The following is a 12,671-nucleotide window of genomic DNA, read 5'->3' as shown; positions in this document are numbered from 1 at the left end:
TTTACAAATCAGAAAATTAGATTTATGAAAGTTCACAAATCGAAAAATTAGTTTTGTATTTTAAAAATTTTAAAAAATTAAAGTTTACATATTAAAATGTCAGATTTATTTTGTTCACAGATCTAAGGTCAATTTTGCATTTTAAAAATTTTTTAAAAGTTAAAATTTACAAATCGAACCGTCTCCAACTCTCCATATAAAAAAATCACCAAAATTCACACATGGTTAAAAAACACTATTATAAATGTAATATCAAAATTAAAAAGCAAAAAATTAAAGTACAAAAAAGTATAGATTCGACGATTATTATCGATGGCATTATTTGTGGGTGAACCTTGGAACATTCGCATGCTGCCGTTTTAGATTTCAGGCACTGCCCATTTTGCCGTTTTCAGTGCTTCAGCGATTCAACGATTTTCATTTCTGATAAAGCCCTAATTTGCTGTCTAGATGACCCACTTGCAAATTCTCAATTTTTGAACTGAAATTAGCATTAGCAACAAAAATGACAGACCCGGATCCCTCCAAAAAGGTCGCCGATAGGTATCTGAAGCGTGAAATCCTTGGTGAAGGTACCTATGGAGTTGTATACAAAGCCATTGATACTCACGTAATTTCCCTCTACTGTCTTCTGCTATCTGATTCAGCTTTTGGACAAGCTTATTGGGATTTTTCAGTGAAAAGAACGATTTATTGTATGTTCAGTTTTCTGGGTTGTGAAATTTGTTTTTTTTTTAGTGCAAAGAAATTCACTGAAATCAGAGGAAAATACATATTTGTATAGGTATATTTAATTTGGAAAGTAATCATGCATTTATTTGCTTTGGGTTCCTGAATTTGATTCTAGGAGGTTATTTCTCAACAATTTGATTAGGATGCTTTACCAAATCATCGTTCCTTCCTTCAATACAAATGATTATTTAGAAAGGGTCATGTACGGTGTGGATCATTGAGTTTGAGAAAGTGATCCATAAGCTTTCTAAGTAGTTTCAGCATGGGTTTTGTAAACTTTGTATGCGTTTATTCAATGATAAAACTGGCAGTATTGTCACCACATTGTGTTTCTTATCAAAATGAATCCATTGCATTGACAGACCGGACAAACCGTTGCGATTAAGAAAATTCGACTTGGCAAGCAGAAAGAAGGGGTCAACTTTACAGCACTCAGAGAAATTAAACTTCTTAAAGAGCTCAAAGATCCCAACATTATTGAGTTAATCGATGCATTCCCGCATAAAGGGAATTTACATCTTGTATTCGAATTCATGGACACGGACCTTGAAGCTGTCATACGAGATCGAAATATTTTTCTTTCTCCAGCTGATACAAAATCCTACCTCCAAATGACGCTAAAGGGTCTTGCTTTTTGCCACAAGAAATGGGTTTTGCATAGGTATGGTATTATGAGGTTTTGATTGGTACAAAGTAGTTATGCTGAGCTCAAACTCTGCTTATACATTTTCAGGGATATGAAGCCAAATAATTTGTTGATAGGATCTCATGGACAGCTGAAACTTGCAGATTTTGGTTTGGCACGCATATTTGGAAGTCCGGATAGAAGGTTCACACATCAGGTATGCTTACCTATGCATACTGGTATCTGGATTATTGTGCATGCATGTCAAAATGACAGGAATTGATTTTCAGTAATAATAACGGTTTTGATGCTAGAAACTTGCTAGAAACTAGTTTCACTTGCATCCTATATATTCGGTGCTTTGCACTTTCTGTTAGTGGATCAACATTCCATACACTCAATACTTTTGTGTATTATACATGAGTAGGTGTTTGCTCGGTGGTACAGAGCACCTGAGCTATTATTTGGTGCAAAGCAATATGGTTCAGGGGTAGATGTTTGGGCTGCAGCTTGTATTTTTGCTGAACTTCTTCTCCGCCGACCCTTTTTGCAGGTGAAAAAAAAAAAACTATCATGGTAACTAGGTAATATGGTCTATTCTTTGTGGTTAATGGTTGTTTGTCCTAAAGTACATGAGGCTTAATGTTTTAGAGTTGATAATTTATTGGCTATAATTGATATATGTAGGCATAATTAATGTTGATTTAGGCTTCCATCTTATTCTCATTAGTGTGGTAATAATTAACATTCTGTTTTCTGGTTTTTCTCATTAGTTTATTTTCATAATTTATCAGGGTTCAAGTGATATCGATCAGTTAGGCAAGATTTTTGCAGCATTTGGCACTCCGACACCTGCTCAGTGGCCTGATATGGTATATCTTCCAGATTACGTTGAATATCAATGTGTTCCTGCCCCCCCTTTGCGTACTTTGTTTCCAACAGCAAGTGACGATGCTTTAGATCTATTGTCAAAGATGTTTACATATGATCCAAAAGCTAGAATTTCAGTGCAGCAGGCACTAGAGCACAGGTATGTGCCTTCCTTCACTTTCCCTTTAAGACATCAGCAATGTTCTTTTCTCCCTAATTTATCCTCCTTTTTTTTGTATTTAGATACTTTTCTTCTGCACCTCTGCCCACAGATCCAGAGAAGCTCCCTAGGCCAGCCCCAAAGAAGGAATCTAGGGCTTCTGATTTTGATTTGCAGCAGGGTCCTACTGTGTTATCACCTCCAAGAAAGTCTAGGAGAGTGATGCCTGGGCGTGATGGGTTCGAAGGAAATTCTTTTCAAGGAGTGAAGGATGATGATGGAAATTTCGGTGATTTCAGACAGACAGTTGGTGATAATACAGGCAAGAACCAACCAGTTCCAATGTCAGTAGATTTTTCTATCTTTGCATTAAAATCTCCAGATAGACCTACAATTAACAGGTAAAAACAATATTGATCACCGAATCAATCCAAAGTGGAGACAAACATTACACAATATTCATGGATGATATTCATGCTTGATGTTTCGGCTTGCTCATGTATCCCAAACCTTTCGCTAAATACAATATCGGTGGAAGAGAATATCCAGGTTACAAAAGCATATTATGACATACCACGATGAAATATTGTTCTAGTGAATTGCTATCTGCAATGATGAGACCAATGTGTTGATATGATAAATGGTAATATGCTTTTGTTAGCATGATATGTTTGTAGTATCCTATTAAATAATATTGAAACTTCGAAGGAATGAGTCAGATGTTTGATTGAATTTATTTTCTAGTTATAAATGCTTTAATTTAATATGATTTCATTGTTTTTGTGCTGCAGTGCTGACAGATTACATTTAAAAAGAAAATTAGATCTAGAATTTCAACAACCAGAATGAATGAATGAATATTCAGTATTCTCTGGGCGTGCCATTAGCCCAAGTATAATAAGACAAGAGGGGCAGAATAGAATGCTTTTGATGAAATGCATTGGAGTAGACTTCATGGCTTATTTGTAGAACTTTAAAGGAAGAAGAATTGAATATTATTTGTAATTCAGTGACCCAAAAGTAACTGCTATAGCCTATACGGAAGAAGAGAAAATAAGAATTATAATAACAACAGCATGTTTTCTCCTCTCCTTTCAATTCTCTTATTCATGCTTTCCGAGAATTAGTATACTCGAGAGTCCATGAAAGCCCTTCACCGCCTTTAATTCAGTGCTGACATGTCAGGTATGATGCTTAAGTTTGTAATTTATGGTTCTCAATCCATATTCATCCGGTCCTATGAAGACAAGTATTTGAGAGGCAAACTTTATCATATACATTAATTATATACCTATGTCATCAACCCCTCCTACTGCATTTTCTTTTTCAAGCTATTTACTAACAAAAAGTATTCTAAGTTCGAACAAGAATTTCTTGCAAAGCTGGTTTTATTCTTGAATGGCATGATCAAATTTGTCTCAAGACAATATGCTGTCATACACACAGACGCTGTCGTTAGCCTTCTTTGCCTGAAAATGAAACACCATCCCAGGAATGTTTAACTATATTATCATCATCCTAAAGACCCACATCTTAAATGTTTTTTCGTTGAGTACATAGTCTTTTTGGCATCGAAGGATTTAGATTTTAACAAAATGAACTCCAAAAAATAGTAACCACAAAATGACCTCTAAAACATATTTTACTGACCCGGACATTTAGTCAATAGTTAATTTGCTCAATCAACTGTTAATTATTTATAAAATTAATAAAATTACTGATAGACTTCTGTATTTTCTTGTGAAATTTCAAATATATCCTTACATTTTCTTTCTCCCTTCTCAACTAATTTCTCCAGCTCCTCACTCCCACCATTCCCACCCTTCATCAGCATGACTAGTCCCCATGTTTTTGTTGTCACCCCTTCCCACCCACTAGCATCTCCCCTTGTCCCTCATTGACCACCACAAACCCCTAGTACTCATCCACTGCCGCCACCCACTTATCACCATGGACATCAACAATCTACTCTATTGTCACTCTACCTCCACCGTCACCTTTACCTCATCCTTATCAACAATAACAACAACTCACAAAGCAACCAACATCGTAAACCGAAACCCATAGTGCATCTAGGAGTAAAAAATTTTAGGTTTGAGCTAGAAGTCTGAGATTTTTTATCTTTGCAAATAAATTTCATATTTTTTGTTATGCATCTTTTTAATTAGTGTTTTACAAAAAAATACAACTCTTCCTACAAGTAATATATTGTGACTGGGATTAGTTATGGTTCAATTGGGTGTTTCTATTGTAAAAGAGATTATGAACTTGGGAAAAGAAGCTGCTAAATATATTAGTGGAACTTGGTTCAATTTTGTGATGATTTGACGATGATGGCAGTTGGGTTGATGGCAATGGGATGAGTTGAGGCATGGAATGGAAATGGGGATGAGAAAGGGGTGATAACAATAGTGTGACACGAAAATGGAAATGGAAATGGAGTTGGATAAGGTGCTGAGTGAAGAGAGAGAATATTTTATATATTAGTAATTTTATAAATAATTAAAGGTTGACTGAGTAAATTAACTATTTACCAAATGTTTAGATCATTTTATCAAGTGAAATATACCTTCTAGGGATCATTTTGTTGTTAACACTTTTTGGGATTCATTTTGTCAAAATCAGGATTTTTCGGGTGCCAAAATGGTTATTTACACTTTTTCTCTTAATGAAAACATCTCAAGGGAAACGTTCACCTCTTCCTCCCAATCAGTGGGTATTGTAATGATAAGAAGACATGACACTTGAACAATGAGTGCACATATGATCCCCAGCCAAAGCCCCTACATACAATCACATTTTTGTTTTTCTTGAAATCTGAATCATTATTAAGCTGTGAATAACAGTGAAGAGTGTTGTTGTTTGTTTTACCTTGCCACCCATGTGAAATACAAAAGCGAATAAGATAGCTGCTGGTATCCCAATTAAATAGTATGATCCTAGATTGATCAGAGCACCCATTTTTTGCCAACCACATCCTCTAGCCGTACCTAAACGAAGATTATTACACCAAACAATATCATATAAAAAAATGTTCATACATAGACACCTTGTTGTAGAAGCATTCTTTCTGTGTGGGAAGTAAAAACTAAAAAATAAAAACCTGAAAGAACACATTGAAGTGAATCCAGGAAAATGGATGTTGCCAGAATAGGCAACATGGTTGCTACATATGTGACCACTTCTTCTTCATTACTATATGCATAGCCCCAGATATTGCGTATCAAAATCATCATTGCCCCAACAAAGATGCCCTCAACCATGGCCATTGCAAAGACGAAATACACAGCTAAACGTGCAGACCTTGGATGACCAGCTCCTAGTTCATTCGAGACACGAGTGCTGCAAACATTAACAAGCATGAAGCATATTACTCTAACTACATCGAAGTTTGAGAGTTGAAAAAGAGTTGCTCTCACCTCACTGCTCCGCTGAGTCCAAATGGGATTGTCCAAACGGTTGTTGAAGTGTTCAAACTGATTAATTAAACAAAAAACCGGTTGCTAAACATAAATACATATGCATGAAAATATGTTGAAAGAAAATGTCAACGTGACACTAACTAACCAGATAGAAAGCACCGATGTTTCTAACTTGGGATTTGGGAGAAGGCCAGAAAGGAGAACCATCATTTCAAAGGACCATGATTCCAGGCTGTTGAGAACAAAAATAAGAGGTGTTAGAAATTGCTGGTAAGAAAGTAGTAAGAGAACATGACACAATTACCAAACCATAACGGCTGAAGGAATGGCAAGCCTCGTAAAAGAAGGGATGTTATGGAATGCTTCTCTTGAAAAGCCAGTCCATGTTTTCAAACACGAAGGTGAGAACTTGACATAAAGCATCAGGATGAAGACATTCAACCAGTACGATATAGCATTTGCTATGGCAGCTCCTTTGTTCCCCAGCCCGGATTTGAATACCATAATCCAACATATAAGAATATGCAGCAAAGTGGTAACTCCAGAGCTGAACAGCATTGGAAACACAAGACTTTGGGTTTGCAAGAACCTGTTGAGGCACTGCAGGAGACCATAGGCGAAAAGACTCGGAATCATAAACTTTGCATATTGTCCAGCTTCTGAAGATATTTGAGGATCTTGGCCAAGAGCAGTTAGAATGGATGCTGTGTTTGCCCAAATAATTGAAAGGGGTATGCAAAGAATCATGAGAATGAGCATGGCTCTCTGCATATGTATGCCTACCATACGATGCTGCTTTGCTCCATATGACTGCCCACATAAGGTGTCCAAGGCACTTGCCATTCCCGTCTATTTGTGAAGTGATAACATCTCAGTGAAACCAAACAAAAAAAACAAAAGTTGAAAACTCATGTGTAGTTATTTTCGTATATGAAGAGAAAATCATTAGATAACAATTTAATCAAACATATGAAATCATCTAACAATTCTTAATTATCAAGTTCAGATAAAGACAACTAGAAACGCGAGTTTTTTTTTTAAATGAATAATGATGATAACTAAGGAAAACACAATGCAAGTTACCTAACCTACCAATAAGCTGAAACCGGTGACAGAGGCAAAAGAAGTAGCCATTGAAGCACCGGAAAGAGGGAGTTGACCGAGATGACCTACGAACATAACAGATATGACTTGCAGGCCATAATTGAGCAGAGAGACGGTTACTAAAGGACCTGCCAGCCATAACTGCTTTCTTGCCTCTTCAAAGATTTCTCTTCTTTCTATTGCCTTGTGCTTCTTTAGTTCAATATCATCAACCTTGAGCCTACTTTCCACTGTGATCTTTTCCAAGAGAGGCTCCAGAGATCCCTTTCCACCTTCTCTATCCATTGTTTACCCGATAGAGAGCAGATCCAAACACATTCGCGTAAGGCATAACCATGACTGAACACTACAAGACAATAAAGATGCCAATCCCACGATATTTTATAGAAAACGACTTTCTTCATTGTCATCTTGTTACATCTTTAGATATTTTATTTTATGATTTCATCTACACTCTGATCAACTCTTTATCCTTAAATAATTATCCAACAGGTATCTCTTTTATGCAGGCATAGGATACTTGTCAACTTGTGCAATTGTGCCACTCTAACTAAGGATCTATATATAAATGCTTGTTACTGTTGATTTATATGTAAACGCAGTTAAATACTAGTACAGTTTTCTTTCTTGGTAATGAATTTTCGTTGTTGTTTAAATTTCTTACTTTTATTTCGCTTAAAAGTAAGTCCTGTTTTCCTCCTAACATAAATAATTCAATTTTTCTTTTATAATTAAATATTTGATTAAACTATTCCGCCTTCTGCGTTCTGCCATTTAGTATTCATTAATTTCATTTCATATACTAACGCTCTAAACTGACATAACACTTCAAATGCTACGTGTGGAAATGTTTTTAGGTAGATATGACCATGAAAATTTTACAATTGTTTTCGTACGAAGATGTTTTTTTTTTTAAATCAATAGCTAATGAATTGTATGGTTTGATTTTGATGTGTTACAAAAGTATTTTTTCTTAAGTGTGGCTAAATAAACAAAATACATTTTTAATACAAAAATTTTCGTAAGAAAATGTTTTTAGCATCTTCATTTAAATAGGTACCATGTTGTTATAACTAAATTCAACCAAGGTGCAATAAAGAAAAGGCAAACATCTATCACATGATTCTATGTTTTTACGCAAAAATTTTTATTATATAGCACAGAAATTGTTATAGAACACCAAAATTTTTACATTTAACATAAATTTTTTTTATATAACATATAAATTTATGGATATAGTACAAAAATTCAGTTGTATTAAGCATTAATTTTTCTATACTGTATATTAAAATTTTTTGTATTGTGTATCAAAATTTTTGTAACCAATATTATTCTTGAACATATATAAAAAAAGACGAAGAAGAAAAAGACGGACAACGATAAAGGATGATGAGGAAAAAGAAAAAAGAGGAATAGAAGTAGAAGAAGAAGAAGGAAGAAGAAACCTAAAAGAAGATAACAAAAGAGAAGAAAGAAGAAGAGAAAGAAAAAGAAAAAAAATAGCTACATGTATGTATAGTCATATATAAAAAAAAAAAAATTTTAATACACCAATTTAATTAAATATTCAATTGTAAAAGAAAAATATCAAATTTACTACACGATTTAAAAGTTCATAATATTACCTTCATAAGAAAATGTCTTTATGAAAGTAACTCATTTAACATATAACAAAATTTGTTATTTTAGTGATATATTTATTGAATTGATATATCTATTTATTTATTTTTCGTTTTTGGAAAATCAAATTTAACAAGATATTTATTATTATATGTTAGTTTTTTTAATATAAAACTCAAAAGGATCCTTTATTACGATAATAATGATAATTTTTTTAAACATTCTTTGAGGGGAACATGCTCTGCTTCATGATATGAGTCAGCAATGCATGTATGTATTACTGTATTAGACTTCACATTCTGTCTTTGGCGACATGGTTGACTCCTTAACTCTGCTTTCAGCTATCCTTGCCTATTATTAGTATGATTATATATTAGACACATGATAATGTTCAAAAGGGAGAACGAGAATGATGAGCATATTCATGTAAGAAATCCAAGCTAATTGATGTCCTACCTGTTGGTCCCAACTGGTTCGAATGGTGATGATAGCGTAAAATGTTACTTGCACAACGAATGCAGCTATGATCCCCAACCACAGCCCCTGTTAGTCACAACTCACAACTCACAAACTAAGCTAAGCAAAAGAAATAACCGCATCATGATTGAAAGATATTAGTACAAGTATATTACCTTGGCTTTCATATGCGCAACAAATCCTAACAGGACAGAGCAAGGAACGCCCACAAGATAGAATGAGCCAAGATTCACATATGCACCTATTCGCTGCCACCCACATCCTGAAGCAATACCTGAAAGTGCACTTTGTATTCCATCTAGAAAGCACGAAACTGCCAGAATTGGCGTCGTCGCCGACACATCTCTGATTACTTGTTTGTCATTACTGTAAATACGGCTCCACATGTTCCTCAGCATAATCATGATTGAAGCTAACAAGATCCCTTCAATGAACACCATGCATAACACCACGCCAACTGCTACCCGTGCTGCCTCTGGATTTCCACCTCCTAGTTCATTCGACACGCGTGTGCTGCATCAATCATTAATGGCTATGCTTTAAAATTCAAGTTCCAAGTCAAGCAGAGTTTCTTACTTTCTTTATTGAGTATCGTAAGTACCTTACAGCAGCACTGAATCCAAAAGGGATCATCCAAGCTAAAGTAAATGTATTAAGGCTGAAAAGGCATATCAAGAACGTTCTTAGGGAGTATCAATGAAATTTATACGATAAGGTGCAGTCCAGTCCCAGATGCTAACCATATTGAAAGAACTGAAGTTTCTAATGCTGGGTTCGGAAGAAGACCAGACAAGATAACTACGAGTTCGAATGTCCAAACTTTCAGGCTGCTCAAAACAAAACCAGCTGTATCATAGGCTTGGTGAGGATGATCATATCGGCGAAAAACATTAGGACAGTTGAGAAAACTATCGCTTACCAGAGCATAAGAGCCGAAGGAACAGCAAGTTTAAGGAAGGAGAAGACTCCATTTAGGGACTTTTTGGAAAAGCCAGTCCAAGATTGTTTGCAAGAAGAAGAGTATTTGATATAGAAGGAGATGAAGAGAAGATTCAGATAATAACATATGGAAATAGATATGGGTGCCCCCCTGCTCCCCAGGGGAGTTTTGAATACAAGAAGCCAGCAGAGAAGGATGTGGAGCAGCGCCGCAAGTGCAGAGGTTATGACCATTGGGAAGACAATGCTCTGGGTTTGCAAGAACCTGAGAATGGACTGAAGAAGGCCATGCGCGAAGAGGCTTGGGATCAAGCAGCGGGCATACTTGCCAGCTTGGTTGGCTATGGCTTTGTCTTGGCGCATCGCAATTAGAATAGGCTCCGTGTTGGCCCAGATGATGGCGACGAAAACACTGACGACTGAAACAACAAGCATGGATCTCTGCAAGTGTATGCCAAGCATCTGGTACTGCCCTGCCCCATTCGATTGTCCACAAAATGTGTCCAGTGCACCGGTTAATCCTGTCTGCTCAAACACACGCACACATTATTTATTTATTTAATAAGAAATGTTAAACAAATCATCAAAATTATTATTTTTTATTATTAGTTAATTATAAATATATAATAAAATATATTATTAAATTATTAAACTAAAAAAATTAAATTAATAACTAAATAATACTAAAAAATAATAAATTTTCGTCTCTTATAATACATGGAGACTCGAGTTATTGAAAATAAAAACAAAATTATCTACGCTATTGTTACCAGTTACCAGTAAGGTGAATCCTGTAACGGCGGCAAAGGAGGTCGCCATGGAAGCTCCGGAAAGAGGGAGAGTACCGAGATGACCAACAAACATGATGGAGATGGTCTGGAGACTGTATTGCAGGAAAGCCACTGAGCAGAGAGGCACTGCCAGCCATAGCTGTCTCTTCAGCTCTTCAACAACTGCCTCTCTTGGGATTTTCATGCCTTCAGATGAAGATGGCTGGCAATTATAAACAAAGAAGGAGACGTTATGATGAAGTATTCTGATTTCATTCCTATTTGGAATGCAATGCAAATGCAGTGTATGTGTCAGGGAATTCGGTTTAGAAGAATTTTGAGTGCCGTTATTTCGTTGGAGTCATAAAGGCGCATGTATGTTTAATACAAAGAGCATAATCGGTTTGGGGGGGCGAATTACGGAGTGAAAGCCGATGATAAATATGTTTATTAAAATAATATTCTAGTTACTTTTGCAGTTCATATGCTAGTTAGGCGGTTGGTTAATACCTTCGTTGGTACTGATTTAAGGATTATGGAATGAAAACCAATGATAAATATGCTGGAAAATAAAATTCTAAAATAATATTTTAGATACTTTCAATACAAATAAAATTTGTAGATAAATAAATTACAAAAATATTAAAATAAATTTATCACGAACCATAGTAGACACAATCTTCAATAATTTATTATCGTTTTATTTATAAGTAGAATAATTTCCACAAAAATCTTCCAAAATTATATGTGAATCATAGAAGTTACTATACACAACAATATTCTTAAAATACTTACGCACGACTTTGTTCTTCTTCTTAACAAAATTGCAAGCAAGGCTTGCCAAGTCGAAGGCTTGGTGCCTTAGTTCAAAGAAAGAAAGAAAAAGCACAAGAGAGATTATGGAACAGAATTTGCTTGTGTATGTATGTGTGTGTTTTGTGTTCGTCCAGTGTTATGTATATATATAATGAGCTTTTTATACAAAAATGAGAGAATGTATTTATAAGAATTTAATTTTGATGCATTGATAATATAAAATAGATTTAATTATTTTGTTGGTTCTTATAGTTTTACAAAATTTTTAATTAGGTCTCTACACTTCTTTTTCTTTTATTTGGGTCTTTGCACCAATTTTTTTTATTTGGGTCCCAATAAAATTAAACCAATTACTACTAAAAGGGACCTAATTGAAAAAAAATTGGTGCAAGGACTCAATTAAAAGGAAAAAAAAGTATATGGACCTAATTGAAAATTTTACGAAACTATAAGGACCAATAGAATAATTAAACCTATAAAATATTTTATACAGTCATGTAATTATATCTGTTTTTTTTATAACTATTTATGCTATCAATGTGAAAAATAGTTATTTTTAGTGATGTGATGTTACATAATTAGATATACGTATAAAATTATTTTACATTGCATTGAAATTAAATTCATATTTATAATCATTAAATTGTTTTTAATGATTAAAATTAAATATACTTAATAAATGATTTATAAACAAAGATTTAGCTAATAAATACTTTAAGAACACATGATAAATTTACTATTAGTGAAAAATTTTAAATATTTTCATTTAATAAATGTCAAATGAATACATTAAAAACTTAAATTTTTATATTTTTAATAAAAAAAATTAATTTTATAATTTTAATATGTGCTCTAAGAATATAAGATAGATAAATTCTATAGATTATACATTTATAGTCATTAAATTCATATGACAATGTATTTAAATTCATTGTATTTATAACTATTATCTTTAATTTTTATTAAAATATATTTAATAAATAAATTAAAATAATTAAATTTTATATAACTGTAAAAAATAAAATAATTAAAAAAATCATATACAAACAATACATTTAAAAAAATGAAATTATATAATTAAAAATGTTGCATTTCAATATAGATTATAACGTTATTTTTGAGATAATTGATATAAG

General features: G+C 33.9%; 3 protein-coding genes across 7 annotated transcripts; 1 reads left to right on the top strand and 2 right to left on the bottom strand.

The window, feature by feature from the left end:
• Positions 1-288: 288 nt before the first annotated feature.
• LOC107481904 (cyclin-dependent kinase D-1) lies at positions 289-3,690 on the top strand. Of its 4 annotated transcripts, none has more exons than XR_001590658.3 (7): positions 289-610; positions 1,095-1,393; positions 1,466-1,574; positions 1,785-1,910; positions 2,152-2,387; positions 2,471-3,030; positions 3,179-3,690. XR_001590658.3 is itself a non-coding variant. In XM_021139295.2 (7 exons), exons 1-7 carry the CDS (start codon positions 506-508, stop codon positions 3,196-3,198), a joined length of 1,134 nt encoding a protein of 377 aa, XP_020994954.1. In that variant the 5' UTR covers positions 289-505; the 3' UTR covers positions 3,199-3,690. The 4 variants fall into 4 exon arrangements, 3 of the variants coding, with proteins under 3 accessions (XP_020994954.1, XP_052115028.1, XP_052115027.1); XM_021139295.2 differs by having other exon boundaries at positions 2,471-2,709; XM_052259068.1 differs by lacking the exon at positions 3,179-3,690 and having other exon boundaries at positions 289-572; positions 2,471-3,168.
• Positions 3,689-7,666, bottom strand: LOC107481903 (protein DETOXIFICATION 16). 2 transcript variants are annotated; one of them, XM_016102253.3, is made up of 8 exons: positions 6,902-7,666; positions 6,114-6,658; positions 5,955-6,041; positions 5,807-5,863; positions 5,491-5,729; positions 5,259-5,377; positions 5,084-5,170; positions 3,689-3,856 (listed from the first exon to the last, which is right to left on the bottom strand). In XM_016102253.3, the coding sequence occupies exons 1-8, from the start codon at positions 7,196-7,198 to the stop codon at positions 3,806-3,808; spliced, it is 1,482 nt and encodes a 493-aa protein (XP_015957739.1). In that variant the 5' UTR covers positions 7,199-7,666; the 3' UTR covers positions 3,689-3,805. The 2 variants fall into 2 exon arrangements, with proteins under 2 accessions (XP_015957739.1, XP_020994952.1); XM_021139293.2 differs by having other exon boundaries at positions 6,399-6,658.
• A 1,053-nt stretch (positions 7,667-8,719) lies between these two features.
• On the bottom strand, positions 8,720-11,656 carry LOC107481614 (protein DETOXIFICATION 16). The gene is made up of 8 exons (XM_016101884.3): positions 11,515-11,656; positions 10,727-10,942; positions 9,930-10,474; positions 9,751-9,837; positions 9,612-9,668; positions 9,166-9,523; positions 8,990-9,076; positions 8,720-8,884 (listed from the first exon to the last, which is right to left on the bottom strand). Exons 2-8 carry the CDS (start codon positions 10,922-10,924, stop codon positions 8,819-8,821), a joined length of 1,398 nt encoding a protein of 465 aa, XP_015957370.1. The 5' UTR covers positions 10,925-10,942; positions 11,515-11,656; the 3' UTR covers positions 8,720-8,818.
• Positions 11,657-12,671: the final 1,015 nt, after the last annotated feature.

The sequence above is a fragment of the Arachis duranensis genome, chromosome 3 (assembly GCF_000817695.3).
Source record: "Arachis duranensis cultivar V14167 chromosome 3, aradu.V14167.gnm2.J7QH, whole genome shotgun sequence".
NCBI classification, from domain to species: Eukaryota; Viridiplantae; Streptophyta; class Magnoliopsida; order Fabales; family Fabaceae; genus Arachis; species Arachis duranensis.
The sequence above is the reverse complement of the archived record's forward strand: the minus strand, read 5'-3'. Positions and strand labels throughout refer to the sequence as shown.

Excerpts from the sequence above, each read along its gene's own strand:
- LOC107481903 (XM_016102253.3), bottom strand. The coding sequence starts at position 7,198 with ATGGATAGAGAAGGTGGAAAGGGATCTCTGGAGCCTCTCTTGGAAAAG. Across the intron at positions 5,864-5,954 it reads ACATCGGTGCTTTCTATCTG|TTTGAACACTTCAACAACCG; the intron begins GTTAGTTAGTGT and ends TTAATTAATCAG. Across the intron at positions 5,171-5,258 it reads TATTTCACATGGGTGGCAAG|GGGCTTTGGCTGGGGATCAT; the intron begins GTAAAACAAACA and ends GATTGTATGTAG.
- LOC107481614 (XM_016101884.3), bottom strand. The coding sequence starts at position 10,924 with ATGAAAATCCCAAGAGAGGCAGTTGTTGAAGAGCTGAAGAGACAGCTA. Across the intron at positions 9,838-9,929 it reads CCTTCGGCTCTTATGCTCTG|CCTGAAAGTTTGGACATTCG; the intron begins GTAAGCGATAGT and ends TGTTTTGAGCAG. Across the intron at positions 8,885-8,989 it reads GAACCAGTTGGGACCAACAG|GCAAGGATAGCTGAAAGCAG; the intron begins GTAGGACATCAA and ends TACTAATAATAG.
- LOC107481904 (XM_052259067.1), top strand. The coding sequence starts at position 506 with ATGACAGACCCGGATCCCTCCAAAAAGGTCGCCGATAGGTATCTGAAG. Across the intron at positions 1,575-1,784 it reads ATAGAAGGTTCACACATCAG|GTGTTTGCTCGGTGGTACAG; the intron begins GTATGCTTACCT and ends ATACATGAGTAG. Across the intron at positions 1,911-2,151 it reads TCCGCCGACCCTTTTTGCAG|GGTTCAAGTGATATCGATCA; the intron begins GTGAAAAAAAAA and ends ATAATTTATCAG.